The sequence below is a fragment of the Gekko japonicus genome, unplaced genomic scaffold (genome assembly GCF_001447785.1).
Source record: "Gekko japonicus isolate JY-2015 unplaced genomic scaffold, Gekko_japonicus_V1.1 scaffold344, whole genome shotgun sequence".
In the NCBI taxonomy this organism is placed as follows: Eukaryota; Metazoa; Chordata; class Lepidosauria; order Squamata; family Gekkonidae; genus Gekko; species Gekko japonicus.
This window is the reverse complement of record NW_015174284.1, coordinates 276,502-303,976: the sequence shown is the minus strand read 5'-3', so window position 1 is coordinate 303,976 and position 27,475 is coordinate 276,502. Positions and strand designations below refer to the sequence as shown.

The following is a 27,475-nucleotide window of genomic DNA, read 5'->3' as shown; positions in this document are numbered from 1 at the left end:
ACGCAATCACGTCGGCGCCACCCGCTCCTCCGTCTCGCGCGCCTGCGCAGGGTGGACGACAAGGGGAGGGGGGAAAAGAAGGCCGCTGCCGGCCGCCCCTCCCCTTTTGAGTGACTCAGTCGCCTCCGCCACCGTTCGCGGTGCGGGCCCTGCAGGGTGGGGGCCGTGGAAATGCCGCGGGTCTACATCGGGCGCCTCAGCTACCAGGCCCGAGAACGGGATGTGGAGCGGTTCTTTAAGGGCTACGGGAAAATCCTTGAAGTGGATCTCAAGAACGGGTGAGGCGGCCCGGCTTCCTCGCGAGAGGCCTAGCCCGGAATCCATCCATTCCCCCCACCCCCCGTTTTCCTCGCCTCCTGTCAGCGCGGCCTGGACACGCATGGCGCATGCGCGCCCTTTCTTCGTCCTTTCCCGCGCACGCCTCTCCCCTTTCCTCCTAGAACACCCCTCCCCCAACACGCATCTAGATGGGCATCCAAAGCGAAAAGAAAGGCCGCTCTCTGCTCTCATGGGTTTGGTGTGTGTGTGTGTGGGGGGGGGGGGGGGTGGCGAGAGAGGTGCTGGGCTTCTCTTGGGCCTGCGAGCCCGCCTGCTTCCATACTGGTTCCATATCTGCTCGGCTTGTATATGCCGTTTTCCAGTCCCACCTACCCCCCCCCCCCGAGGAGACTTACTTAAAAATGTTATTGCATGCAGTCAGAATAGAGCAGGGCTTCTTACTGACAATGCGTTTGTTTTCAGTAATATTCGTCTTGTACCGATATTGTGGCCAATATAAACAACTACCTGAGCAAAGTGGAGGAGAGCTTGGGCTCTAACCACATTTAGGAATATCCCTTGCCCCTTTTTTCTGATTACACCGATTTTGTTTTAAATAAAGAGCCTTTGGTTTGTCCGGTTAATGCAGAGTACTGAGCACTTGAGTTTTCTGTTTTGCTTTTTTAAATTGTCACGCACATGTCAAGCGGGTTTAACCTGAGTCAGATCAGCAATGAAGTCAGTATTGCTGGCTACCCTGCCCTGCACCCACTGTACAGGGTGTCAGGAAGCACATCTCTACCCTGTCTTTTTCACTGGGAAGGCTAGGGATTGAACTAGGGCAGTGGTGGTGAACCTGTTGCATGGATGCCAGAGGTGGCTCTCAGAGCCCTCTCTGTGGGCACGCGTGCCATCGCCCCAGCCAGGCCCAGACCATCATTAAAGTGTCGAATTCTCTGCCAAATAATTTTAAGTAAATGAAAGCATTTGGGATTGCTTTCCTTACTTTGTTTGGATCATCTTAAGTTAATGTATGAGTTGTTTTTTCTAAAGTAAAACCTCAGTATTCAGGTTAAATTGCCGTGTTGGCACTTTGCGATAAATAAGTGGGTTTTGGGTCGCAGTTTGGGCACTTGGTTTCTAAAAGGTTTGCAATCACTGAACTAGGACCTTTATGGATGTAAAGCAGGTGCTCTACCACTGAGCCATGAGCCCTCCCTGTTAAGCTTTTGTTCTTTAATATAATGTAAAATAACCTTTTAAGTGAATCAAAGGGGTTTCATTTCTGCATGTTCAGTATTGCTTCATCTCCACTGTTCAATGTTGGATTGCTTTTTTTCCCTTTTCTTCCTCAGAGGAAGGAGAGAATTCTCTCTTCATCCATTTCATTCTCAGCACAAAGCCTATGACATTGGCCTTGGCTAAGAGTAAAACAGGCATGCTGTCTGCTAGTACTTTAGTGGCAAGTGGGGATTTGTACACAGGTCTCCTCGGTTCGAATACTCTAACCACAGCTATATATTGACAGACACTTTCAGCATAAAATTTCTGGCTACAGACCCAATATTTTCCATTGACACACATGGTTATCTCACCCATTTTTAAGACACTCAGGGCCATGTATTATTTTATTTATTTTATTTCTTCAAATTTATACCCCGCCCTCCCCGCAAGCGGGCTTGCACATCATGTTTTCCTCCCAAGAGCCATGTGCTATAAGGGAAGTTGGGCTAAAAGAAAGTGACTGACCCAAGGGCATACAGTGACTTTCATTGCTGAGTGGGAATTTGAACCCGTGTCGTCTTGTTCCTAATCTAATTTACTAAATTTGTTTGCTCTCTTTAACATGCCAAACCCTATGCCAGCATCAGAGTTCAGGTTTGAAATTTGGGTTTATTTAAATCCAGTTGAGAATTCTTCCTCACCTCACCCTGGCAACATTTTATATTCTATTTTTATTGCAGGGAGATGTGTTGGGAGCTGACTTTTTATTAACAAACCGGAAGAAAATACAATAGAATATCAATGCCTTAGCTTGAGTTTGTAAAAATGCAATTTTTAAGAGAATCCATTTCAGTGGCTGGTTGCTGCTTCCCAAAATGTGATAGATGTTATGTGAGCACTCAGGTTTTCTGATTATCCTCCATATGTTCCTTGTTGGAGCAGCTGACACATTTTTGAGAAAACTGGAAGTGATTCTGCATTTGTCAGCAACTGAGTTCTGAATAGTTCTAATTGTTGAAAGTTTTGCCCGAAAAATAAATTGGACATAAGGTTGCCAGCTCCTGCCTGGAAATACTTGGAGATTTGGAGGCAGTGCCTGGAGAGGAGCTCAGTGGAGGTGTGATGCCATGGAGTCCACCCTAAAAAGCTGCCATTTCCTCCAAGGGAAGTGATCTCTGTAGCATGGAGATCAGCTATAATTCCTGGAGAACTCCCCAAATCTTAACTGGAAGGTGGTAATAGCTTCAGTTCCATTGTCTTAGAACAGCAAGATGGTTGATGTAAGATCTTTTTTACCATTCATGTACACTTGGCACATCTGATTCTAACAAAGTGGAAAATTAACTTCTGTTCTTGTGCACCACAAGCAGCTGAGAGCCAAGGCTGGACAGCAAGATGGCAAAATTTGCAGATGATACCAGATTATGAAGAACTCAAAATTAAATTCTTCAGACTGGATGAATGGGCAACAGAATGATAATATAGTCAAAAGCATACAAAGTGGAGCTAATTAGAACAAAATTGTGCATTCATTGTTGGAGTCTGAATTAGCTGTATTGTGACTGCTTAGTGAAGGATTTGGGTTAGGGTATGTGCTGATGCTGGTGCTTACCTAGACTGAAGAAACTTTCTATGTGGAAAAAGAAATTATGTCTACTTCAACTTTAAAAAAAAATGTAATTTAAAAGTTGAGAAAGAAAATAAAATACACCGAATACTGAGGCGGCAGAAATTAACTCTAGTAGTTTATGTATTGACAGGCCATGCTGGATCATGAGCCACATGGAAAAAATGTTTTTCTTATAAACACTTGCTAGAAATCACCATTGCCCAAATTTAAGGAGGATGGGGTTTATCTGTAGGCTATTAGCTACAATTGCTAACTGGAACTAGAGATGTGAGGAATTGTGAAAATTGGTGGGGATTTTTTCCCCTAGGTTTTTCCAACGGAAAAATTGGAAAATTTGGGGGAAACGCTGAAAAGAAATTACTATGAAATATTTTCTTTTTGAACAAATAAGATCCTTTTAAAGGCAAGTGTTTCACATCAGAACAGAGGAGAATGGAATTTCCCATTGGAAAAATGGGACAGTTTGGAGTAGCACTGGGAAAAGAACTTTTTGAGTGAGAAAAACCTTGTCTTCGTTCATTCACAGCAATAAAAAGTAAGAGGACTTTCTCGGTTTTTCCAGTGGAAAAAGTGGGGGGTTTGGGGGATCAGTGGGGGGTGGAAACTGTAGACATAATTTTTCCAAGGGTCTTTTTGTTGTTGTTTAAACCTAAATAATTTGGGCAACAATTAATGTGTTATAATTTGTTTAATGACAGGTTTACTGAAGAATTCAGTGTTTTCAGTGTTAAAAAGTTTTGCTTAGAATCCAAATATGCTAGCAGGTTCTACCTGCTGTAATTCTGAGAGAGTTTGGTTCCAAATAATGCACTTTTGTTTAGTACAGAATCTTTCAACCTTCAACTGTTACTTTTCATGTATTGAAATGGCAAAAATTAAAGATACATGTGCTTTGGTAGCATAAGGTGCAGAAGTTTGCAACTCTTTCTCGAGTGTTGGATATAGCCGGTTTAGCACCTCTGTGGGATCTTTGATTACCAGATGCTGAAGGCAGGCAGCATTATCACTCTGTTCATGAACCTCCACAGTTAATCTGATTCATCAAGGCAAATCCATTGTTTCACACTTTTCAGCAGCACATACATTCCCAGTGATGTTAATATAGTTTGCATGCTGAAAAGCTTGTTCAGCAACTTTTCTGTGCAGCAGCAAAGTTATATCTAGTTCGAGCAGTGAGATTGATGGGTCATAGCTCTTTCAGTTGCAGTGTTAAGAGTGGAAAGGACGTGGTTCACTAGAGAGTTCACAAATGGGTTTTCTTCTGGAATAAAAATTATCTAATGTAATTTTTATTATTATTATTATTATTATTATTGTTATTATTATTATTATTTCAAAAACCTTGTTTCTGACTCTTGTTGCTATATTTGAGAGTACAACATTATTGGGAGGTTTGCAGGAACAAAGTATCTTAGGGTTCCTAGGTCCCAGTGGGGTTTCCCCTGCTTTTGAAGTCTTTGATCCACCCCACTGCCAAACAGGGACATTGCTGCACAACATCCCCAACATGATGACGTCACCCAGAAGTGACATCATCACATCGCCATCATCAGGGTTGATGGTCTAGTTTTTGGGCAAACTCTGTGGTTTTGAAGGCAAAAAACCATAGAATTTTGCCCAAAAACTAGAGCGTCACCCCCGACATCAGGTACACAATGATGTCACTTCCAGGTGACATCTTTGTGTGCGGTGTGTGGTGGAAGATCCTGGAAAGCCCCCTGCCGGCTGCCAGGTAGGACCTGGCAACCCTAAAGTATCTTTTGTCACATACTTAGGACAATAATCCCAGACTGGAGGTCATATTCATCTGTAGCCTCAAAATAAAACAGGAGTCCTGTGGTCCTCGAGTCTCTCAGCATGAAAGACAAGCTTGTAAACAGAGTAAATTAAACACCCACAAAACATGTTCCAGCATAAGCTTTTGTGAGTTCACGTCATCAGCTGCATTGGTGACACATACATAGAATGAATGGGTAGAAAGTCATACAGGAGAGCTGCCATTTCATTAACCAGAAAAAAAACCTTCATGTCCATCAACTTGCATTGTGCTTTTTTCTATGAGCAGTGTGGTTTGCTTTGATGTTGTTTTTATTTAGTTCTTAGGTAATAATTAAAAGTGAACTGCAGAAAGAATGCTGTTTGAGACTTTGGTTCCCAAGGTTCATGACCATAGTTAATTTTAATTTCCTGAGGGAAATTATCAACAAGTCCCTCTTAGAGGGGCTTTTCCCAGGGGCACTCAAGGAAGCGATGGTCCACCCACTCCTTAAAAAAAACATATTTGGACCCGGCCGAATTGGCTAATTACTGGCCGGTCTCCAATTTGCCCTACTTGGGCAAATTAATTGAGAGGGCAGTGGCAATACAGTTACAGGGCTTTATGAATGACACATGTTAGATCCCTTCCATTCCGGCTTTCGCACAGGACGGAGATGGCACTGGTCCCTCTGACTGACAATCTCCGGAGGCATCTGGATTGGGGCAGTTTGGCAGTACTGTTGTTGGACCTATCAGCTGTGTTCGACATGGTCAACCATCAGTTGCTGCTTCGCGGCCTCGCCAGCATGGGAATACAGGGGCTTGCCTGGAAGTGGCTTGCTTCATTTCTCCAAGGTCGGGGACAAAGGGTAGCACTCAGGGAGCAGCAGTCCAGGAGACACCTGCTGGAGTGCGGAGTGCCTCAAGGGGCAGTGCTCTTCCCAGTGCTATTTAACATCTATATGCGCCCCCTTGCCCAGATAGCCTGGAGTCATGGGTTGGGATGTCATCAGTACGCTGACGACACCCAGCTCTATCTGATGTTGGGTGACCGGTCGAACTCCAGTCCTGAAGATCTGGACCGGGCGTTACGGGCCATGGCTGGTTGGCTCAGGCTGAGTGAGCTGAAACTGAATCTGGCGAAGACGGAGGTCCTGTGTGTAGGCCGGGGCAGTGTGCGGGTGGGGACCCCACTCCCAGCCTTCAGTGGGGCACCACTGGTGCCAGAGGTTAGGAGCCTGGGAGTTCTCCTGGACTCCTCCTTAACAATGGAGGCCCAGGTAGCAGCCGCTGCCAAGTCAGCCTTTTATAATCTTTGGCTGATTAGGCAGTTGGTTCCCTTCCTCGACTGCAACGACCTGGCCACAGTGATCCATGTGACTGTCACCTCAAGACTAGACTACTGTAATGCTCTCTACATGGGGCTGCCCTTGTCGCAAATTCGGAGGCTGCAGCTAGTGCAGAATGCTGCAGCCAGGCTGCTGATGGGCCTACCTAGATGGGAGCACATCCAGCCTGTGCTGAAGGCTCTGCACTGGCTGCCAATAGCATACCGAATCCGTTTCAAGGTGTTGGTGCTTACATTTAAAGTCCTGTATGGCCAGGGTCCAACATACCTGAGGGACAGCCTTTCCCCACATATACCCTAGAGAGCACTGAGGTTGGGGTCACAGAACCGGTTGACCCTCCTGGGTCCCAAGGAGGCCAGGCTCGCCGTGACGAGGGTTAGGGCTTTATTGGTAGCAGCTCCTTACTGGTGGAACGAGCTCCTGGAGAAGATCAAGGCCCTGCGGGATCTACTGCAGTTCCGCAGGGCCTGCAAGACCCTTCCACCAGGCCTTCAATTAGGAGCTGCCCCACCATTACCATCAATGAACCCGTCCCTCAGTTTTTCCATCTGGCTCACTCCTTCAAGTGACTCGGGACGACATTGAGCTGGATCTCAGCAGCTGTAGACATCTTAATATGCCATCCTAACATGTAAGTAATGAACTGTACAACTAATAGCACCTTATGGTTTTTATGGTTTTATCTGTATTGTATTGTTGTATATTGTTTTATTGGTTTTACCGGCAATTGGTGCCATTGCTGTAAGCCGCCCTGAGCCCGCTTGTGGGGAGGGCGGGGTATAAATAATAATAAATAATAATAATTAATTGCTTGGTCTGAAAATGTGTTCTGTATTGGAACCATCAGTGAAAATAGTTGTTAAGCGCAGATAGAAAGTGAAACTGGAATGTCATGTGCAGATCAGAAATACTGGCTCATGCTGTTTATTCTAATTATTGCTGCAGCCTTTACACTTTGGATATAGGCCCCTGTCAGAACAGGGACTTAAGAGCCCTTCTGGCTACAGGTGTGGTTCTGTGAACACTTCCTGTGCACTGACTAGACTTTGGGGAGAAGAATCCCAGTATAGCTTTCTGCTTGATATGCCAGCTCCTTCGACATCCTTCTTTCAAAGTCCTTCTTCACAGTTCTGACAGCACTGTGTTTTGCTTAAAGGCCGCTGTTAACTCAAAATATTCTGATTTATTGCAGAATTAAGGGAGGCTCCATACTAAATTGGCAATTTCCACCAGTTGAGGGACTCCTCCGTGTCATTCCTGTCTCCCGCAAGCAGCATTTTGTGCAGATCAGTGGGCTGTAATAGCAGGGGGGTGGCAGGAAAATTCTCATCAACTATTGGGGAAATTTAGGCTGGATCTAGCCCTCTGTCAAAGTGCCCTGCTTCTCAGCCACCTTCCAAGTATTCCTGGATTTAGTAGGAAAGCACTACAGTATATAAGGAAGCATTGCAAGGATTTTGCTCAGGTTTGCAAACATCTGCTTGTCTGGCCAGCTGTGGCAAGCAGGTGACTAGGTTGAGCCACCATTCTCCCTTCTTGGCAACGGTTTGCTTGCTGCTTGGAAGTTGAAGAGCAGAAGGAAGCAGCCTAGAACTTTGCTTCCAGAATTCTGTGTTTGAATAAGGGAACTGTACTCTGGGCTTTGTTCTACCTTCCACTCTTGGCGTTACAAATATCCTGGAAAAGAGAGAGCTATAAAGAGACAATCTTGGGTCCTGCTTTGAGCCACACATTCTCTTACTAAAAATGTTTATCACATTATTCCCCTCCTCCCCTGTTTTAGATGAAACCACTTTCCCCCAATTCGTCTGTAAAAGGGAGCAATGGGGAGGCTAACAGCTGAGCTACAAAACATGCTTTTTATCCTAATTAGTGAATTAATAAATTTTTTATTATTATTCTAATAGGAGTGGAAAAAAATTTGATACTACATTTTTCAGTGGAAACGTTTCTGCCCCACATATGTAAATACAGTCTGTTTATCTGTAATCATCTGTACTGTTGTGCTGCAAATCAGTCATCTTAAATGGGCTAAATGTGGGATATGAAGCAAGGATAAACCACAGTGCTTGTACCTTGCCTACTTGCCTTCTTTTACTAACAGTATTTAAATTTTGCTGGCATCATTTACATATTTATATTGGAATAGGAAAACCCACATCATTCCGTGAGTGCCAGAGCATCTGACTGCTGAGTCCATCCCATTAGAAGTAAGGAAGGTGTTCAGGTCAGTAGTTTTCCAACCCTGTTGGATGCTTTGCCTTGCCCTTTTTGTTTGGCTACAGAATTCATAGTTGGAGCTTTGGTAGTTGCAGTTCCACTTGGCTGTTTCCTTGCTTTGCAGAAAAGACTAGAAGGCAGAAAAGGAGGGCTGCAGAGTGAGAACTGGAGATGCTCAGCTGGCTGCTAGCCAGAGAGAGCGGAGTCAGGTAGCCTCAGTACTTTAGTGAGAGCAATTCTTGTTCTCTGTGTCCGTCCCCACACCGCTCACACACACCCACACATACCAGGGTACTGTCTGAAGTCAGGTGGCACAGTTGATGACTGCAAGGACGGCTGATCCTCCAGTGGCATTCTGTAGTTGTTTGGACCTCCCATTGTATCTGTATAAGGGGACAGGGAAGGGGTAGCTGCTAGAAGGAAAACAGAACCAGGGTGTCCCACACATTACTAATTTGCAATGCTCTTTATTATTTATAATTTTCTGTACTTATTTTTTTATATGTACCCTGTTTTTCAATCTCGAAGGATTCCCCAAGGTAGCATGTACTAAATAATAGGATACAATTAATTTGCAGTGCTTTTCAATCCAGAAGGATCCCCAAGGCAGCATGTACTAAGTGATAGGATACAATTAATTTGCTGTGCTTCCATCTCCTCTGACATAGCCAGCGCTCTGGGGTGGTACACTACTGAACCCAAGTTTTCAGCCCTTCTGGCTGTTTCCATTCCCTTCCATCCGGTCCCATTCTCTCAACTGATTGCTCAGTTTCCAGGCTGAATGCTCTTTGCTTGCTTCCTCCAGAACTTCTGTTACAGCCAAGATGCTTATTTGGTTTCATGAATTTATTTATTTATTTATTTGATTTTTATCCCACCCTCCCGCCGAAGCAAAGCATATCATTAATAAGTTCCGAGACTAAGCAGCAGTGAGTTGTAAACTTTTTGAGGGAAGCTCCTGGAGCACATTGTGCAGGCCCAATTATTTAGGTCCTTGGCCTAAGAGATTTCTTGAGAGATACTAAGGAATAACCATAATATCATTCATGAAAATGTAGCGCACTAACCTGTCGGCATCTATGTGAATGGGCTGTGCGTTGCTGTGTACGGTGGGAAGGGTGTGTGTGCTTTAGGCTGCATGCTATCAGTGTCATACGTTTAGGGAAATTCTTTTTATATATATATATAATTTTCTTTTCTACATACATTCTACAAAACTACACACTAAAATTGCAGCTATACAACAACCATATATGCTAGTAATTAATATCTTAAGTCAAAGCTTTTCTCTTATTCAAGTTAAGAATAAAAATTTTCTTCTGTTATATCAATATGCAATTTTTAAAAAAAATTATTGACAATGCAAGATTATATAGTGTAATAGAAACATTTCTTCTAAAGTTTAAGCTATTTTCTGCCTTTCCTTCCAGTCTTCTTGCTTTTATCGTCTCGGGGTGGTTTGGGTGCTGCCGCTCCCAATTCTGATTCAGATTTTACTTCTGAGCTGCCATCTGCAGATGTTTCATGGCTTTCCAGGCCATGCAAACATTCCAGTTCTCCTCCTCCTTCCTCTGTGTTCTTTGTATCCTTTTTAGGTTCTTGATGTCTTTTCAAAAACTGCTTCGCTTTAGTAAAAGAGTCAATCTTTTCTTTTTTCCTTTGTAAGTGAACATCAAGCCTTCAGGTAATATCCATCGGTAGGTAGTGTTATTTTCCCGTAGAAAGGTGGTTAAATCTTGTATTGTTTTCTCTTCTTCCTTATCTCAAATGGGATGTCTTTTAGTATTCTGATGTCTTCTTTGATTTTCAGTGTAGTCCCAGATGTTGCTTTCAGTATTGCATTTCTTATAGGTCTCTTAGAGAGTCTGACGTATATTTCACCAGGCAGGGTTTTTTTCTTAATAAATTCTGAATATGTCTGGTAGATCATATCCATTTTGCTTTGTATTACTTCCGCCTTGACGCCTGTCACTGGTGCTAGCGCTTCACTAAGGATTTTTTTCAGATTCTCAGTGTTTAGGGAAATTCTAAGGATACCTTTCCAGAGCCCTGCTTGGGATATCAGAATATAAGCATAAAAACATTTTTTTAAAGCATAAAACAATGTAAAAAATAAAGTCACTAGCAAAGAACTAGCCAATTCATGAGAATGGTGCATTGCAAAAGCAGCATCCAGGCTCGTTTTTTAAAAAAGGAAGAAAACAACTTAGCACAGAACATGAAACAGCGAGCATAGACCAGCTCTCAGGCCAGTGGCAGGCTATAGAAACAAGGACTGTGGTGACTCTTCAGTTAAAAGGGTTTATTTGTCAATATGCCTAATTCTCAACATGGCCAAATCTGTGAACACTTTAATGCAGAGACTGGGGCCATGAACAGAAAATACAGATGTTTCTAGAAACCTGAAAAAAGCCCCAGATTTGTAGAAGAATCTGAAATCTTTTTCTTTTTCTTTGTTTAAAAACCCTTCAGTGGAGGATTTAACACCCCAATAATAAAAGCAGTTCCTGTGGCTTTGAAAAACTAATACCCACTCATTGGCTGTTGTAGGAGTTGCTAGGCAACCACAACAGTATTGCTAGCCTTCAGGCCTTGGTTTCTGTCAGTAAAAGGCAGGGGAGTGGCCTTTCTGGGGCCATTTGACCTCTGAGGGAGAACTCAGCAGGACTAGGCCTGTCAGCAACCACCGGGGAACTCGCTACCACATGACTTGCATGACTCAACCAGGCTCTGTTACTTGCTACAGATCTGCAGCCAGCGCACAAAAGCAGTGTGATTATTGGTTAGAGTTTCAGACTAGGATCTGGGAGGCCCAGATTCAAAACTCCACTCCACCGTGGATGCTCACTGGGTGACCTTGGGCCAGTCTCTCTTCATAGGCTTCTTATGAATATGAAATGGAGATGGGAAGAATATTGTAAGCTACTTCAGGTCTGCTTTGGGGGGGGGAAGTGCAGGTATAAATTAAGTAAATAAGTAAAAATAAGCGTTCTAGTAAATTCTGTGGGAAACATTCTGTTTTCTGACACTGCATCATATATCACTGGACGAGGCACACAGGACCTCTGACTGATAGAATGGTCTTGTCTTAATGTGTGGTTTGAATAAGGAAGGGAGCCAGCTACATATATAGTTCAATTGATTGGTAATGTAAAACAAAGTAGTCAAAAAGATTGGAGTAAGTTTTGATTCCCTTTTTATTCTAGCATCCTAAAAGCTTATTTTGCAGAGGTGGGGCTGGGGGGGATTTAAACATTTTTTAAAATCTAAAACATTCCTCATAGTCTGTTGACCTCTTCTTCCATGCATCGCATGGTTGTGAGAGAAACCAGGCAAGAACCTTTGGCCCGCATCTTCACCCCTCTCATGTTTGAATGTCAGAAGGGATGGTGATGCAGTTAATTCTGGAGCACTTTTTTCCCCTGCCCTCCCCCAGGTATGGCTTTGTTGAGTTTGATGATGTGCGAGATGCCGATGATGCCGTTTATGAGCTAAACGGCAAGGATCTTTGCGGGGAGCGTGTCATTGTCGAGCATGCCCGAGGTCCTCGCCGTGACAGCAGTTATGGTTCTGGACGCAGTAAGCACTAACCTACCTTTGTCTTGGTGATATTTTTTTTCCTTTCTATTTGAAACGTAGCATTTAAAAATGATGTAATTTCTAATTATTGTTTTTAAAAGTTTAACTGTTGTTTCTATTAAAAATATGTATTATGAATTTTGCATTTTGATTAATGTAAAATGAAAGTAAATGAGCTTTAATTTTTCTTTATTTTAATTTATTTGTAAATATATGAATGGTTTTGTTTGTAAATGTGATTGTTTAACATAGACTTAACAAAGACCTCAATGTTTCAATTAAGAGTCCTTTGAGGCTAAGATGACTGACTGCCTGTTCCATTTGCTGACCCTGGGTTGCCTTTCCATGAGTGGCTCTTTGACCTTTGTGGCCCTTGGCTGATCCAAAAAAGGAAGCCATGTGACGACCGCAACCTTGTCCCATTAGACGTGGGTGGTGAGGACCCCAAGGGTTAGAGACAGATGTGATTAGACTGAAATAGGTGCCTGAAAACCTTTATTCATGGCAAATATTCAGAAAACTTTAAATCAATGTAAGTAACATTAGTAACTGACTATAGTGATTTGGTTTTTTTGTTTGTTTGTTTTGTTGTTTTTTTAAAAAAGTTAATTTCTATTAAACTTAAACTTAGCTGCATGTTGGATTTTTAATTGTAACTATAAAATATACAGCCATATTCTAATATTCTAGATAGATGTATATGTAATACACCATTTTAATGTCTGACGCTGTAGCGTATATATACATATATATATTTCAAAGAAAGGAGAATGTAGTAGTTCAGACTAGTGGGTGGGGAGGATTTAAATGTATTTATTAACATATTGGGTAGATTTTGTTTTCTTTGGGGGGGGGGGTGTAGATTAAACAACCTGACTCCAGTACCTTAGTTGAAGTATTTCCATCTGCTTATCGCCTCCTAAAGGTGGATATGGTTATAGAAGAAGTGGGAGAGATAAGTACGGTCCTCCGACCCGTACTGAATACAGATTGATCGTTGAAAATCTGTCAAGTCGTTGCAGTTGGCAGGATTTGAAGGTAAGTAGCTGGTGGTCCTTAAGTGTAAGGATGTGTTACTGGTGACAGAGGTCACGTTAATTCATGCCACAGTATTCCACATTATTGTGTATGGGTGTGAAGGCTGGACAATGAAAAAAGCTGACAGGAAGAAAGTAGATTTCATTGAAATGTGGTGTTAGAGGAGTTTTACAGATACCATGGGCTGCCAAAAAGACAAATAAGTGAGTTCTAGATGAAATTGAGCCTGAACTAAAGTGAGGCTATCATATATTTTGGTCACATTATGACAAGAATGCTAGGCAAAGTTGAAGGCATCAGGAAAAGATGTAGACCACCCAGCGTGAGATTAATTGACTTAATAAAGTAATAATAATAATAACATAATAATCTTTCAATTTATTGATCGCTCAATCCTTGCACAGCTGCCGGCTCTGAGCGATTTACAGTTACTCATGTGTTGACATGGGAGTAACAATGATGGGGGTAAGGGAGGACAACATATATCATTTTTAATCACACACACTTCGCAGTCGACAGGGAGTTCGGTCAGCTGTAAGCATCAGACGTGTTCCGGCAGCATTCTTTAGTCGGCGTCGCTTGATGTCAGCATTTTTCTCAGTCGCAGTGCACCACTGCCACCGTCTGGCCGGAATGGCCCATTGCAGGCTTTTCTTTGATGCTGCATAGATCTCTCTCGGCTTTTGATCTTACGCGCGGACCTTCCGTTTGTTGGCTAACACTTCCCACCGGGGGGGGTTAAGTGTGCCCACCCTCTCTAAGGAGTGGTACCCATTTTATCTACTCGCTGAAGCTTTCAAACCGCTGGGTGGACAGCGAGCTGGGGACACGGCTGGTAGCTCACACCAGTGCGGGGCTCGAACTGACAGCAGTCCTGTTCAGCTCAGATGTTTAACCATAGGATGAATCCCCTGTACCACCGCTCCCCTTGATCTGCTGTAGAAGTAGGGGTGTGTGTGTGTTGGGGGATTTGGGTTAGTTTGGATTCGAATCAGTTGGACCTGGAAAATATCCATACTCCCAAATACCAGTATCGGTATTTCATTGGTATTCAGGTCAATATTCGGAAACCCAAATATATTTGGCTTCATTATCCCCTAGGGGAATGCTGCAGCCATGCACCTCCCCAGCAAACTTTAAATGGCTTTAAGTACTTTAAATAGCTTCCCTTCTTTCTTCTGCTGCCTCTGCAGAATGATGCCTGAGAGGGAATGGAAAGGGAAGGTATTTAAAGTTTTAACACCTTCCCTTCACTGGGGAGGTACATGAAGGGAAAGTGTTTTAACTTTAAATACCTTCCTTTCCTTCTTGGGCTCGTGCCGCCTCCGTGGAGCAACACCCGAGAGGTGTTAAGTACCTTCCCTTCAGTGTTCTCTCTAAGATGAGTTAGAGTGATCTAGCTCACAGTTTTTTAGCTTCTGGCTCACACATTTTTGTCCTAGCTCAGGAAGGATGGCTCCAGAGCAAACTAATTTATGCAATAACCAAATTACTTACTCACAACTTTAATGCCAGTAGTTCACAAAGTAGAATTTTTGCTCACAAGAATCCACAGCTTAGAGGGAGCATTGCTTCCCTTTGCTGGGGAGTCATATGATAGAGGCCACATGACTTCATAAGTAGCCAAACCCAAATAAAAGCTGCATAATATCAGCTTTTTTGGGGGGTGGCTACTTCGGTAGCCAAATACAGATCTCTGATGTGTATTCGGCCGAATAAATACTACCCAACTACTGATAAGTTATTTTTCGGGTATTTATTCAGCTCGATGTATACCGTGTGAACACCCCTACAATCAAGGAAGCCATGGCCCTCAGTTTGGAAGACCTGAGATTGGCTGTTAACAATAGGACGTTTTGGAGGATATTAATTCGTAGGGTCACCATGTCGGAAGCAACTTCATGGCACTTAATACACGCACACAACTGGTGGGCCTCTGCTGATGGCGGGTGAGGTATGGCAACATAAATGACAGGTTTCCTCTGAACTCTTAGCTTCTGCCTGGGACTCCACAGAGTAAGCAGCCCTTCCATGTTGCTTGTTGAATCCCTGTTCAGAATTGGCTCTGCTATTGTTTTATCACTTAGTGTACATACTGTCATACCTGACAAAGGGAACTTTTACTCTCAAAAGCTTATACCCTCTCCAAAATCTTGTTGGTCTCTAAGATGCTACTGGACTCATTTGTTGTATTGTTGTGTGTGTGTGTAAAGTGCCCTCAAGTTGCAGCTGACATATGGTGACCCCGTAAGGCTTTCAAGGCAAGAAACTAACAGTTGTTTGCCATTGCATACTTCTGGATAGCAACCCTGGTCTTCTCTTGGTGGTCTCCCATCCAAACACTAACCAGGGCCAATCCTGCTTAGCTTCCAAGATCTGATGAGATCAGGCTAGTCTGTGCTATCCAGGTCACTGCTCTACTGTTGTATGTACCTGTTTCTGCAGTGAGCTGCATTGAGCAGGTCTGGTGAGATAACTTCCAAATTTTCTAAATTGATCAATAAGTGTGTTCCCTTGGGAGAGTAGGTATGGAATAGTGTTTCTTGTCTCAGGTGGGCATCTGGGGGACCCATGAAACTGTAATGTTTACTGGGTGACCTTAGCCCACTTCCTTCCCCCCTTCCTGTTAAACCTTTCTCACAAATGTGTTGTTGGAATCAAAGAGTAAGGAAGGACACCTGTGCCATCCAGTGTGTTTTGGAGGAAGGGTGAGAGAAAACTGTATTAGATGCACAGTGTGGGGCTTGCAATCTGTAACTTATGCTGTAAAGTGGTCTTATCGTGAGTGGTGACTGAAATGCAGGGTGCAAACATTTTTTGAAAATGGGTACTGGGGTAAGGATCAAGGTCACCCAAGTGAGCTAGCCTTTCTTTCCTGCACAGGTTATAAAAGCCAAGCCCACTGTTCACATGCATCGTCGAATGGGGCAGGGTGGTTGGGTGGGAACAGGCACCCTCTGGATTTAAAAGTATAGGCTTTTGTGCACTCTTTTATCTCCTAGGATTATATGCGTCAGGCAGGCGAAGTGACATATGCCGACGCACATAAAGGGAGAAAGAATGAAGGGGTGATTGAGTTCAAATCCTATTCGGACATGAAAAGAGCATTGGAAAAGCTGGATGGGACCGAAGTAAATGGTAGAAAGATAAGGCTGGTTGAAGACAGGCCTGGATCTAGACGACGACGCTCTTACTCCCGAAGTCGAACTCATTCAAGGTAGATCTGTTCATCCCTGTTCATGAAATCCATATTTTTGGTGTGTGTGTGTGTGTGAAGAAGAGAAAAGATTGGATTTATAGCCCACCCTTCACTACCCGAAGGAGTTTCAGAGCACCTTACAATCCCTTTCCTTTCCCCTCCCCACAACAGACATCTTGTGAGGTAGGTGGGGCTGAGAGCTCTCTCGAGAACTGCCCTTGAGGGAACAGCTCTGAAAGAACTTGTGACTGACCCAAGGTCACACCAGCAGCTGCATGTGGAGAAGTGGGGAATCAAACCCGGTTCTCCCAGATTAGAGTCTGCACTCTTAACCACTACATCAAATTGGCCCATGCCTGGAAGCCATGGCGACCTCTGGTGACTCCTGCTGGGGCATGGAGGATGTTCAGAGAACTGACTTGATAGCCTGCCTCTGCCTCCCAGCCCTGGTATTCTCTGGAGGTCTCCCATCCAAATACTTGCCAAGGTTGGCCTTGCTTAGCTTACAAGATCTGACAAGATCAGGCTTGCCTGGGCTGTCCAGGTCAGGGTATCATATGGCACACTTCTGCCGGGCTGCTGTAGAAGTAAAACCACAATGGTGCTGGTGATGTGGAAACAGGTGGATATTTAAGGTGTGCACTTCTAGTCTGGTTACAGTCCAATCCTGTGTGGCGTTATTGTGAAGCTCTTTGATATCAACAGTCTGGAAGAACTGTTAAGGATTGCACTGCTAGATTTGCCAGTTGCCTGGTCATGGATTTGCAAAATGCTAGGCTTGTCTTTCCAAACCAACCTTCTCTCTATAAACTGGGAATAATCTGCTTCATCAGGATTTAGAACACAGTTACTTAGACAGTGAGTAGCAATGACTTGCTGCATCTCTTCAATAGCAGGATGCAGTCACACAAGTAACTTTCTTTCCTCATTGTTGAGGGGGGAGAAAGGACCTTCCATCTGACTTGTATTCCAGACCAGATCTCTGAAGTTGGCAAAGTGAGTCTTTCTACATGGCTTTGGGCATGGCTGAAGCTGCACCCTGTCTCTCCCCCTACTTCATAGTGTTTGTCTTAATACCAGCCAGAGATAATTGCTACCCTGCATATTCTAGTGGAACCTCTTGTTGAGCTAAGAACATGAGAAAAAAGTTGTCAGCCAGAGCTTTTCATGCGCCCAGGCAACATTTACGAACCTTTGCCTTGTTGTCCACAGTGTCTGTAGTGCAGCATTTAATTGTTCTTAGTTGATTTGTGTCTGGGCAAGTCAGCAGTGTATTTAACCCTGATGCAAAATGATGGGGAGTGGGGTTAGTGCCTAGTAGTGTGTATATTATGGATAAACAGCTAACAATGCAACCTTCCCATAACTGTCAGTTTTTTTCCTTCTTTGGACTCTCCCTGTGGTCTCCCTGGCTTCTTATCTCTTTCCCAGCACAATGCATACTGCTGGTTCTTACTTTTAGGACTCTAAATGGCTTAGGGCCAGGGTACCTGAAAGATGAGCTCCTCCCAAACTATTCAGCCCACCAGTTAAGACCTGCCTCTCTAGTCCTGCTTCCTGTGCCCCCGCTTTCGGAGGTGAGGCAGGTAGCAAAGAAACACGGAATTTTCTGTGGTGGTACCTTGCCTTTGGAATGCCCTCCCTCGTAAGGCTCTCCAGGTGCCTATTTTACTTGAGGCTCTCCTGGCACCTGCTTTACTTACCAGGGCAAAACACTTCTTTTCACCCAGGCTTTTAATTAGGGTTTTTTTTTTATCTTACCAGCTGTTTAATGGTTTGTTTCTGTTTTATGGCCAGTTCTTATATTGCTTATATCCAGTGGCTGGTTTTTAATATTGTGGTGGTTTTAATCAAACAGGGTTCTGAAGAAATGGCATGGGAATATCCTAAATATATAAATAAATTTCAGGAAAAAAGGACGGAAGTAGGGGTGTGCAGAAAAAATAATTCGGCTGGCCAAATGACTCCCGAATGCCACCCTCGGCATCTTAAGCCGATTCAGGGCTCATTTGGACAGCCAAACCAGATTCGGCCAAGGGAAGGCAGTTTAAACTGTCTTCCCTCCAAGGGGGGGCTTGCCTGGGCTCCCCGCAATGAAGGGAGTGTGCCGCCTCTGTGGCGTGACTGCGGGTTTAAAGATTAAATCCCCCCCAGTTGCGCCGCAGAGGCGGCATGCTCCCTTTATTGAAAGAAAGGGGAGGGAGCGGGGAGGTATTTAAATGCCTCCCCGTGCTTTCCTTGGCTCGCCCACTTTGGCGGGCAAATGGAGGAAGGCTCCTAGAGCCCCCCCTCCCCACCCTTCCCTGGCTTGCTCGCCTCTGTGGGCGATCCAGGGAGGGAGCGGGGAGGTTTTTAAATCCCTCCCCGTGTCTTCTCCAGCTCACCCACCGCAGCGGGTAAGCTGGAGAAGGCTTCCAGAGGGGGCCCCCCACCTTTCCTAGCTCGCCCACCAAGGCGAGCGAGCTAAGAAAGGCCGGGGAGGGTGCGGGGAGGTGCTTTCCCTGGGGATGGGCGCCCCTCTTTGGGCCGCTGCTGAATTTCGGCAGCTGCTTTCAGCGGCAGGGCACGTTAGATCAGAGAATCTGATTCGGTCCTCGGCTGCCCAAAAGGGGGCCCAATGGCCTTTTTTCTGGGCTGCATTCAGTTCGGACGAACCGAATACACATCCCTAGACAAAAGTCTGATGAAGGTAGCCTAGACTCCTGAAAGCTTCTACTCCGAAACTCTTGTTGGTCTCTTAAGGTGCTCATGGACTCGAATGTAACTGGTCTGCTGCAGACCAACATGGCTGTCCTCTGAAAATATTTGCATTTTTTCCACTTGGTCTCCTGACGTCAGTTCTTGACTTAAGAAAAGTTCGCCGTGGCAGAATTTGAGAATTCTTCTGTCGTTCTCTTGGACATTCTGGAAATACAAAATAGAAATATAGTCCGGAAATGCTGCCTATGCTTGGACAGTCCCAACTTGGTACCAGGGTCTGGGTGAGGGGTGGGGCTACAGTCCAATAGGCCCTGCCCTGTCTAAAGATTCTTCTGCAAATTGTAGGGATTTCAGCACTGTCATTCTTTTTGCTTTCAGGTCTCGCTCTCGAAGCAGACACTCTCGTAAAAGCCGGAGTCGCAGTGGCAGTAGCAAAAGCAGCCATTCAAAAAGCAGGTCACGATCCAGGTACAGTGATGGGGTTTGCCAGCGAATTTTGCTGTCTCCTGTGTTGCAGAATTGATAAGTCTGCTGTTGATTCAGTCATCCCATCATAAGACCAGTTGAGAACTTTTTATCATCAGAGGTGCAGGGCTTGGGAGGAGGGGTTGTATTGGCTTCCAGTTAGTCTGTCCTCCCACCCCCAATCTTAAAATTTCCCATTCATTCTTGCTAGTTAAGCCAGTTCTGTTGCTTTAGCCATTTCTGTCTCCACCAGTTAGTTTAGCAGTTCATATATCTTGAATGCTTGCTGCCGTGTTTACATGTGTGAGTACTGCAGAAGCTAGATAGGTTTGGGTACATATATTCTGCAGTCAGTCCTATGTGAGAAGTTTTTAAAGCATTAACCGATGGACGCATTGTTACAAATAGCATTCAGCAAGGAGACTAGTGCTGTAAGCTGCTTTCTTTCCAGTGGGGGAAAAACAGTATAAATAATATTGCCAGTCATTGCAGGGAAGACAGTCTTTTTTTTGTACGTTCTCAGGTCTGGATCCCAGTCCAGAAGCAAGAGCCGCAGTCGAAGCAAAAGCCGTAGTGGAGGCCAGAAGGAAAAAAGCCGGAGTCCGAGCAAAGCTGACAAGAGCAGGAGCCGCAGCGGAAGCGCAGAGAAGTCCCGCAGCAAAAGCAAGGACAAGCCTGAGGATGTCGTTCAAAACGATGACGACGAGCGGGCAAAGAGCAGGAGTCCCAGCAAGGAAAAGAGTAAGAGTAAAAGCAGGAGTAGGAGCGGTAGTAAAGAGAGAGCAGAAGAAGAGGAGAGGGGGAGCGTAAGGGAGAGTAGGAGTAAGGAGAGAGAGAAGAGCAGCAGCAAGGCCAGGAGCAGGAGCAAAGAGGGGAGCAGGAGCCGCAGCCGCAGCAAGAGTAAGGACAAGAGGAAAGGCAGGAAGCGGAGCAGAGAGGAGAGCCGCAGCAGGAGCCGCAGCAGGAGCGAGCGGAGCAAGAGGCGGAGCAAGCGAGACAACAAGTCTAGCAGTAAGAAGAAAAAGCGAGAAGACCAAGAGCAGTCTAGGTCTAGGTCCCACTCTCGCTCTCGCTCCAAGGACAAGGAGCACACAAAAGCGGAATCCGACAAAAAGGAAGACAAAACCGAGGGTGGTGAGGAAATGGACACCCGGTGCAGAACCCGGTCAAGGTCAAATTCCAAGTCTAAACAAAACGTCAAATCGAAATCCCGCTCCAGATCCAAATCGGTCTCGAAAACAAGGTCCCAGTCCAAATCTAGATCGAGGTCTGCCTCTAGATCACATTCCCGATCGAGGTCCAGGTCTCGTTCCAGATCCTAAACTTGCTACAACCCCCACACTTAGAGCTCTATCAGAGAGAGAGAGAGAAGTCCTCCTTTTTTTGTACATGTTTGGTAGTTGTAGCACAAGTGATTGGAGTAGAACACATGGCACTGCTGTACATTTTTAATCCCCTTTCCCCAGTAGTGTGTCTTTAACTGTTTGGCCCAGCGCTCCCTCTCTGTACCTGTTCCGGTCTGAGAGGTTGTGAGCTTTGTGCTGGCACTGTAAGCCACCATGGGGGGGTTCCGAAATGGCCCTAGAGAGCGAACACCACATTCTTGATGGGCTTCTCAGATTGGAATGATGACTCCTAGGTAGGTATGGTAACTTTCAACAATTTACCCTTAAAATTTGATGCCCCTTGATGTATATGCCATTTAGTGAAAAAGTGAAAAAGTCTTAAATTTCATATTCCTTTTTCCCCACCTTTCATATATTTTGGACTTGCAGAGTTGTGAATAGCAAAAAGTCAGGAAAAAATAGATAACAGTAAAACCATAGGAAAGGAAGCAAAAAAAAAGAGAAAAATGTAGAGTTCCACATTCTGGTGTTGTGACAATATCCTTGTTTTATATTTTTTTATTTTTCTCCGTCTTGCAAAAGTACAGTGACCCCTGTTTCCATTAAATTTGAATAAAGACTATTTTTGCTTGACAGCGTTTTGTGTCATCTTTAAAAGTGAAGCTGATTGTTTGCCGGGAGGCTCCTGAAAGGTGCAGGATCTGTGCCGAACGATAACATCCCCACTGCATTAACTGTTATTATCTGTGTTGCATGGTGCTACGGGCAGGTGCTGACAGAGTTTTGCCTTTCATCAGAAACAAAGCAAACATCCTTGACCCTCCCTAGAAAGAAGTTATGTGAGCAGTTATTGCAGCAGTCAGTACAGTGGTTTGCTAACTGGAGAGGACGTAGGTTAGAAGCCAGTTGGCAGTTTCATTACAGAAAATGTTGTCCTCTATGGGGGTAGACCAGGTCTCCAGAGAACAAGTCTACTGACACCATTCCACTACAGCCCCGTAGCTAAGCACTTTTGGGGGAGGGGGCCTGCCAGCTAATTCAATCAAAGGCTCCAGGGCAAGGGCTGCAGTGGCAGCAGCTTCCCTCTCTCTCCACCCTCCCCCCCGCAAGGTCTTCCCTGCAGAGCGTCCAGGTCTGGCTCCCTCCCTCCCCAAGGAGCCCCAGTGTCTCTTCCAATGGCACAGCACCAAGGGCAGCATGATCTCCACTCTCAGCTCCCTCTCAAGGCACACGGTGGCCAGGCTGGAAATGAAGGTGCTGTGTATGGGCTCGTTGGTGCATTGGAGTTCATCTGGGCGCACCTGGCTGGGGCCAGGAGGCACCCACCTGCCGCCTTGCCTTGCCTTGCCTGGCTGGGCTTTACCTGCTGCTTGCAGGCAGCGCAACGAGCATTTGGTGGGAGCCCGAGATGTTGGCTTCTCCCCCCACCATTCATGCTTGCTGCCTGCCCAGGCAGCTCTCTCAGCTCAGCCTTGCTGCCACCGCTACTGGTGCCTCCGCCGCCTCTGAAATCACTGCCCTTGTCCTCCCTGTCGACAGGCTGATGGGCAGTCAGGGGGAGGTGGGGGAGGGGAGCCGAGGCTCAGGAAGGGGCCCCATAATAACTGCAGGGGGCCGGGCCCTATGGTAGCTATGGGCCTGAGACCTGGTCTCCAGAGAACAGGTCTACCCACCCCAGTCCACTATATTGGTAGATGTGGTCCCCAGAGAACAGGTCTACCTATCCCAGTCCACTATATTGGTAGATCTGGTCTCAGACCAGCGCCCTGCACTAGGCCTTAGAAAACATACCACCACGTTGCGGGGGAGGAACGCTTGCAGTCTACTTTGGGGTGTTTTTAGTGAAATAAGACAAATTACAGGTCAAGTATAACAGGTGGAACAATCACTGTCAGAACACTGCCTAACCTAACAAGCAGAAAGTTACTTAAATGTTACCAACCTGCCCAAACTACTTATTTATTCAGTTTTTTAATCCCACTTTTCCTGTGACTCAAGGCAGCTTACAAATGCTGAAAAGCATAATGGGTGTGCTATCTATATATGAATAGCGAAAGGCGCCCCCTGCCTGCAGATATCTAAATCCGCACATCGGGGGAACCTGGGGGGCAGGGAGATTTAACTGCACACTTGGGGCAGTCCGCAGGTGTGCATAAAAATCTGACAAGGTGAAAAAATATCGGGATATTTAAATCCCCCCAAAAGTAAAAGAGTATCCCCCTGCGCATGCGCAGGGAACGCTGTGCGAACTGCCTTGCTGCCGCCACAGGGGGCAGGAGAAGGCTTGGCAGGCCGGCCTTGCTGCTGCGGAGGGAGGAAGGGGGAAGCTTGGGCCGGCCTCGCCGCCGCTGCTGGGAGGGAGAGTGAAGCTTGGCGGGCCGGCCAGCCTCGCCGCTGCTGGGAGGGAGGAAGGGGGAAGCTTGGCCGGCCGGCTGGCTGGCTGGCCTCACCACTGATGCTGGAGAGGGAGGATGACATTTGGCAGGCTGGAATACTCCCCCCCCCCCGGTGAGTAGCGCTTCGGAGCTGGGGGGGGAGACCGGCAAGGCCCGGCAGCTACAAGCCACTTGGGCCTTGCTTCGGAGCCGGGGGGAGGAGAGACCGGCGAGGAAGGGGGGGAGGCTTGACGGGCCAGCCGGCATCTCCGCCACTGCTGGGTAGGGAGAGTGAAGCTTGGCGGGCGGGCTGGCCTCGCCACCGCTGCGGGAGGGTGACGCTTGGCGGGCTGGAATCCCCCCCCGCGAGTATCGCTTTGGAACCGGGGGGAGACCGGGGAGTTCCAGCAGCTACAAGCCACTCGGGCCTCGCTTCGGCGCCAGGGGGGGAGAGACCGGCGAGGCCCGGCGGCTGCAAGCCGGAGCCGAGGAGGGAGAGCCGGGGGTGGTGGAGGAGAAGGGGGGAACCGGCAGGATGGGGGGGAAGCTTACCTACTGCTGCTGCTTCCTCCGCCTGCTCTGCATGGAGCTCCCCCGCCCTCCCCCCACGAGTTTCACGAGTTTTATATATATATAAAATAACCAAGTTGCCCCCCCCCACGTGCGGATATCTAAATCCACACATCGGGAGCACTTGGGGGGCAGAAAGATTTTCCTGCACACTTGGAGCAGTCCCCAGGTGTGCAGAAAAATCTGAAAAGTTTAAAAAACTATATGGGGGATACTTAAATCCCCCCCAAAGTAAAAGAGTGTTCCCTGCGCATGTGCAGAGAACGCACCTACCTCTGGAATCTGTGGCAGAGCCATGCAGGGATCACTGCTTTTGGTGCTGGTGAGGTGGGTGGAGAAGCCTTGGGCTGGCGGCTAGGAGCTGCGGCCCTTGCCACTGCGGTGAGCCTGGTATGCCCTGCAGCTAGGAGCTGCGGCCGTTGTTGCTCACCGCTGTTGCAGTTGTGGGCGGCGGTGGTGGGGAGAAGCCTTGGCAGTCCAGGAGCGGCAGGGAATACACACACACCCTGCGAATATTGCAGATCCCCCTTCTTGTATATATATATTTCTCGCTCCATTATAGCCTATATGAACCATTATAGTCAATGGGCCCCATAGGCTATAAAGGAGGGTCTCTGAGGTGGGCTCTTTTTTAAGGTAGAAACACCAAATTTGCAGCACAGCTGCTGGTGCCTCTCCTTTTAAAAAAAGCCCCAAGTTTCAAAAAGATTGGACCAGGGGTCCAATTCTATGGGCCCCAGAAGGAGGTTCCCCAATCTTCCGTTGTTTCCAATGGAGGAGGAAATGCCTTGGTGGGAGCAGAATCCCTGAGCTGACATCTAAAATTTTGTGTGCCAGCACCAAGGGAACCTTTACCTTTACTTTACCTTACCCCCTAGCACAGCTTAGAGGGAGCTCTGCTTCCAGGGCAAGTGGCTGGCCACTGTGAGACAGGATACTGGACTTAGATGGACCACTGGCTTCAACCTCTTCCCTGCTTGCAGACAGCTCAGAGTTTGTGCTCTATCTCTTCATTCCTGAAAAGCATATATTTATACCCCGCCCAACCCGCAAGCAGGCTCAGGGCGGCTCTATGACACAACAACCTCTTCCCGGCCGTTGCCGTGACCGAGTTGGGGCATCCCTGTGTATATATATATATACTTATACTAGATCCAGAAATTGTACTCTGATGTGACTGATCACCTTTACTTTCTTTAGGCTGACCAGTTTACACTAAAAAGTAGTCTCTTCGGGGTTTATATATCTTGTGGATGGATTGAGGACAACTGCCAGATGTAGATCTTTATCAAAAAGTCAGGCACCAGTGCTTGTGAAAGGCAAACAGCACAATCCTTTATTTCACAGAAAATTCAACAGGGGGGTAGGATATTTACACAGGATATTTTGTTTCTTTATAGAATAAAAGCCTCACTCTGCTGTAACATAGGCTGTAGGCTTATAACTTTAAGTTTGTCACATTTCTTTGTGATTCCACTCTCCAGTATCTGACTGTGGTTAGCCTTTGGACTTTATCCGCCTGGTTCCCTGAGACTGACTGGTGTGACTACTCCAGCTTTTCCAGACCCTTAGTTCTTCCTATAACCACCACCATACAAGCAGTATATATGGTGTTTTGTGACTACTGAGGAGTTACACTGTATCTCCTCTCCGTTCACTCTCCTCTCTCATTAGAGGGTACCAGTTAGGAGTGTTATTCACCCCCAGTTTTCCTCAAACTGCTGCCTTGCTGTTTTAACTCAGCTCCAGGAGCTCCTTTCCCCTTAAGAGCTCTTCAGCTCTTCTTCCAACTGACTGTGTCAACTGTCAGCTGATAACTGTCACTTATTGAGAATTCTTTTGTTTTTTTTAATTGACGTTCCTAAAAAGAAGAGAATTTATGCTTTCAATATCAGAAAGATGGAGGGTATATAGAGGGATTAAGAAAAGATTGGGTGATGCTTTCATTAGTATGTTAATCTTTTCTTAGTATTAAACACATCTTCTTTTGGCTTCTGTGAGTTGTCTATCGTCTTTCATCTTTACCTGTAAAAAACAATCTGTTAGTGTATTAGTAGTGTCCTTTTGGATTATTGTTAGTAAAGTCTTTTCTTGCGCGTTCCGAACCAGTCTTCATGGTCTGGGCTGCCTCCCTTTTACGTCTCTCAGATTGTATGATGAACCTTTCCCCGCTCCATCTTCTGGAGTCTTGACTTCCCCCTCCGAGCCGCTGTCTCTGTCACTGTCCAATTCTTCCCATTTAGCGAGTGCTGCCTCCTCCGAGCTGGCGTGTCTCTTCAAAAAGTCTTGAGCTTTGAAAATGGAGTCAATCTTCTCCCTTTTGTCCTTAAACTTGAAGGTAAGTCCTTCTGGAATCAACCAGTGATAACTAGTTTGATGGTTTTGCAAGAATAAGGTCAGTCCTTTATATGCTTTCCTTTTCATTCGAATTTCAAATGGAACATCTTTCAACATCCTGACTGTCTGCTCTCCAATTTTCATAGGCGTTGAAGAAGAAGCTCTCAGTATTTGATCCCAAACTTTCTGTTTCGTAAACTTGACCACCACTTCTGCCGGCAGGTTATTCAATCTTGTAAAGTTGGAATAGGCTCTGTAAATCAGATCCATTTCCTCGCTTATTTTATCCGCTTCCCAGCCGGTGAGTGTTGCCAAGGTTTCAGCTAAAATACTTCGGAGATCTTCTTTTTCCAGTTCTTTTATGCCCTGAAACCGGAGAGTCAAATTTGATTTTTCCATTTGAAGCATCAATAACTTTTTATCTTGCATTTCTTGATGTTTTTCCATTTTATCCACCTTTTTCTTGACCTTTTGAGTATCTTCTGATGAGACCAGGCATTTTTGCGCGATTTCCTCCATTTTCTTGGCTGTATCATTTAATTGTAGCTGCTAGTTACTGATAACACTTTCCATGCTTGTTAACGTTTGGTTGATTTTTTGCATTTGCTCCAGCAGAGGGCGCAGAAGATCACTCTCCTGTTGAGTGACAGCCGGCTCCAAGGGGCGGGAGCCAGCACCGGAAGTTCCTCCCAGCTTCTTTGCCGGCTTCTCAAACTTTTTCTGCCCCGACATCTTTATTTTATTGTTTACTTTTTAAAAGTTCGTGCCGCGCAGCTAAGAAATGAATCTTCCTGCCTGTCTTTTAACAATTCTCCAAAAGGTAACACTGCTCTTTTCAGATTTCACTCCCCCCCTCTTCTCCTGTTAAATCAGTCTCTGTTATGTCGGGGGGGTGGAAGTTTCCCCCTCCTCCCTTGCGCTTTTTCGTTGGGGGGGGGGCATGCGCTTTGCTCCGTTTCCCGTTCCAGACAGGCAACTCACAGTTTCGGCCAAATATCTTCCTTTTAAACGCTTATCCACTTCATCACCCGGTGACGTCCGGCGGCTCTGCTAGTCCCCGTGCGGGGCACTGCCGTGGCTAGGGCCATTGGGGCATGGGGTGAGCCTCAATTTCCGACCATCTGGCCGGGAAAGAGGCACATCCCCTGTGCGCCCCGGATCGGAACCTCTGTCTGAGGCTCCTTAGGGTCTCCGCTTGTGCGGATCCCCCCCCCCCCGGCCGCGCGTGGGCGAATCGACTTCGGGAGCTCCCCAAAGATGCGACCGCCATTCACAGAGTCCAAACTGGAAGCCTCACTTATTGAGAATTCTAAGCAATCTTGCCCCCACCACTCTCAGTCATGTGACTCAGCAGCTCTCTTGTTTACCTGCTACTGTTCACCAAACCTTTATTTCCGTCACAGCATCCTTGGCTCAGAGCCAGAGTT

General features: G+C 46.0%; 1 protein-coding gene across 2 annotated transcripts; it reads left to right on the top strand.

Annotated features, from left to right (window-relative positions):
* SRSF4 (serine/arginine-rich splicing factor 4) lies at positions 1-21,357 on the top strand. 2 transcript variants are annotated; one of them, XM_015423952.1, is made up of 6 exons: positions 1-278; positions 11,876-12,018; positions 12,944-13,056; positions 16,059-16,273; positions 19,334-19,423; positions 19,944-21,357. In XM_015423952.1, the coding sequence occupies exons 1-6, from the start codon at positions 172-174 to the stop codon at positions 20,740-20,742; spliced, it is 1,467 nt and encodes a 488-aa protein (XP_015279438.1). In that variant the 5' UTR covers positions 1-171; the 3' UTR covers positions 20,743-21,357. The 2 variants fall into 2 exon arrangements, with proteins under 2 accessions (XP_015279438.1, XP_015279439.1); XM_015423953.1 differs by lacking the exons at positions 1-278; positions 11,876-12,018 and adding an exon at positions 12,242-12,550.
* Positions 21,358-27,475: the final 6,118 nt, after the last annotated feature.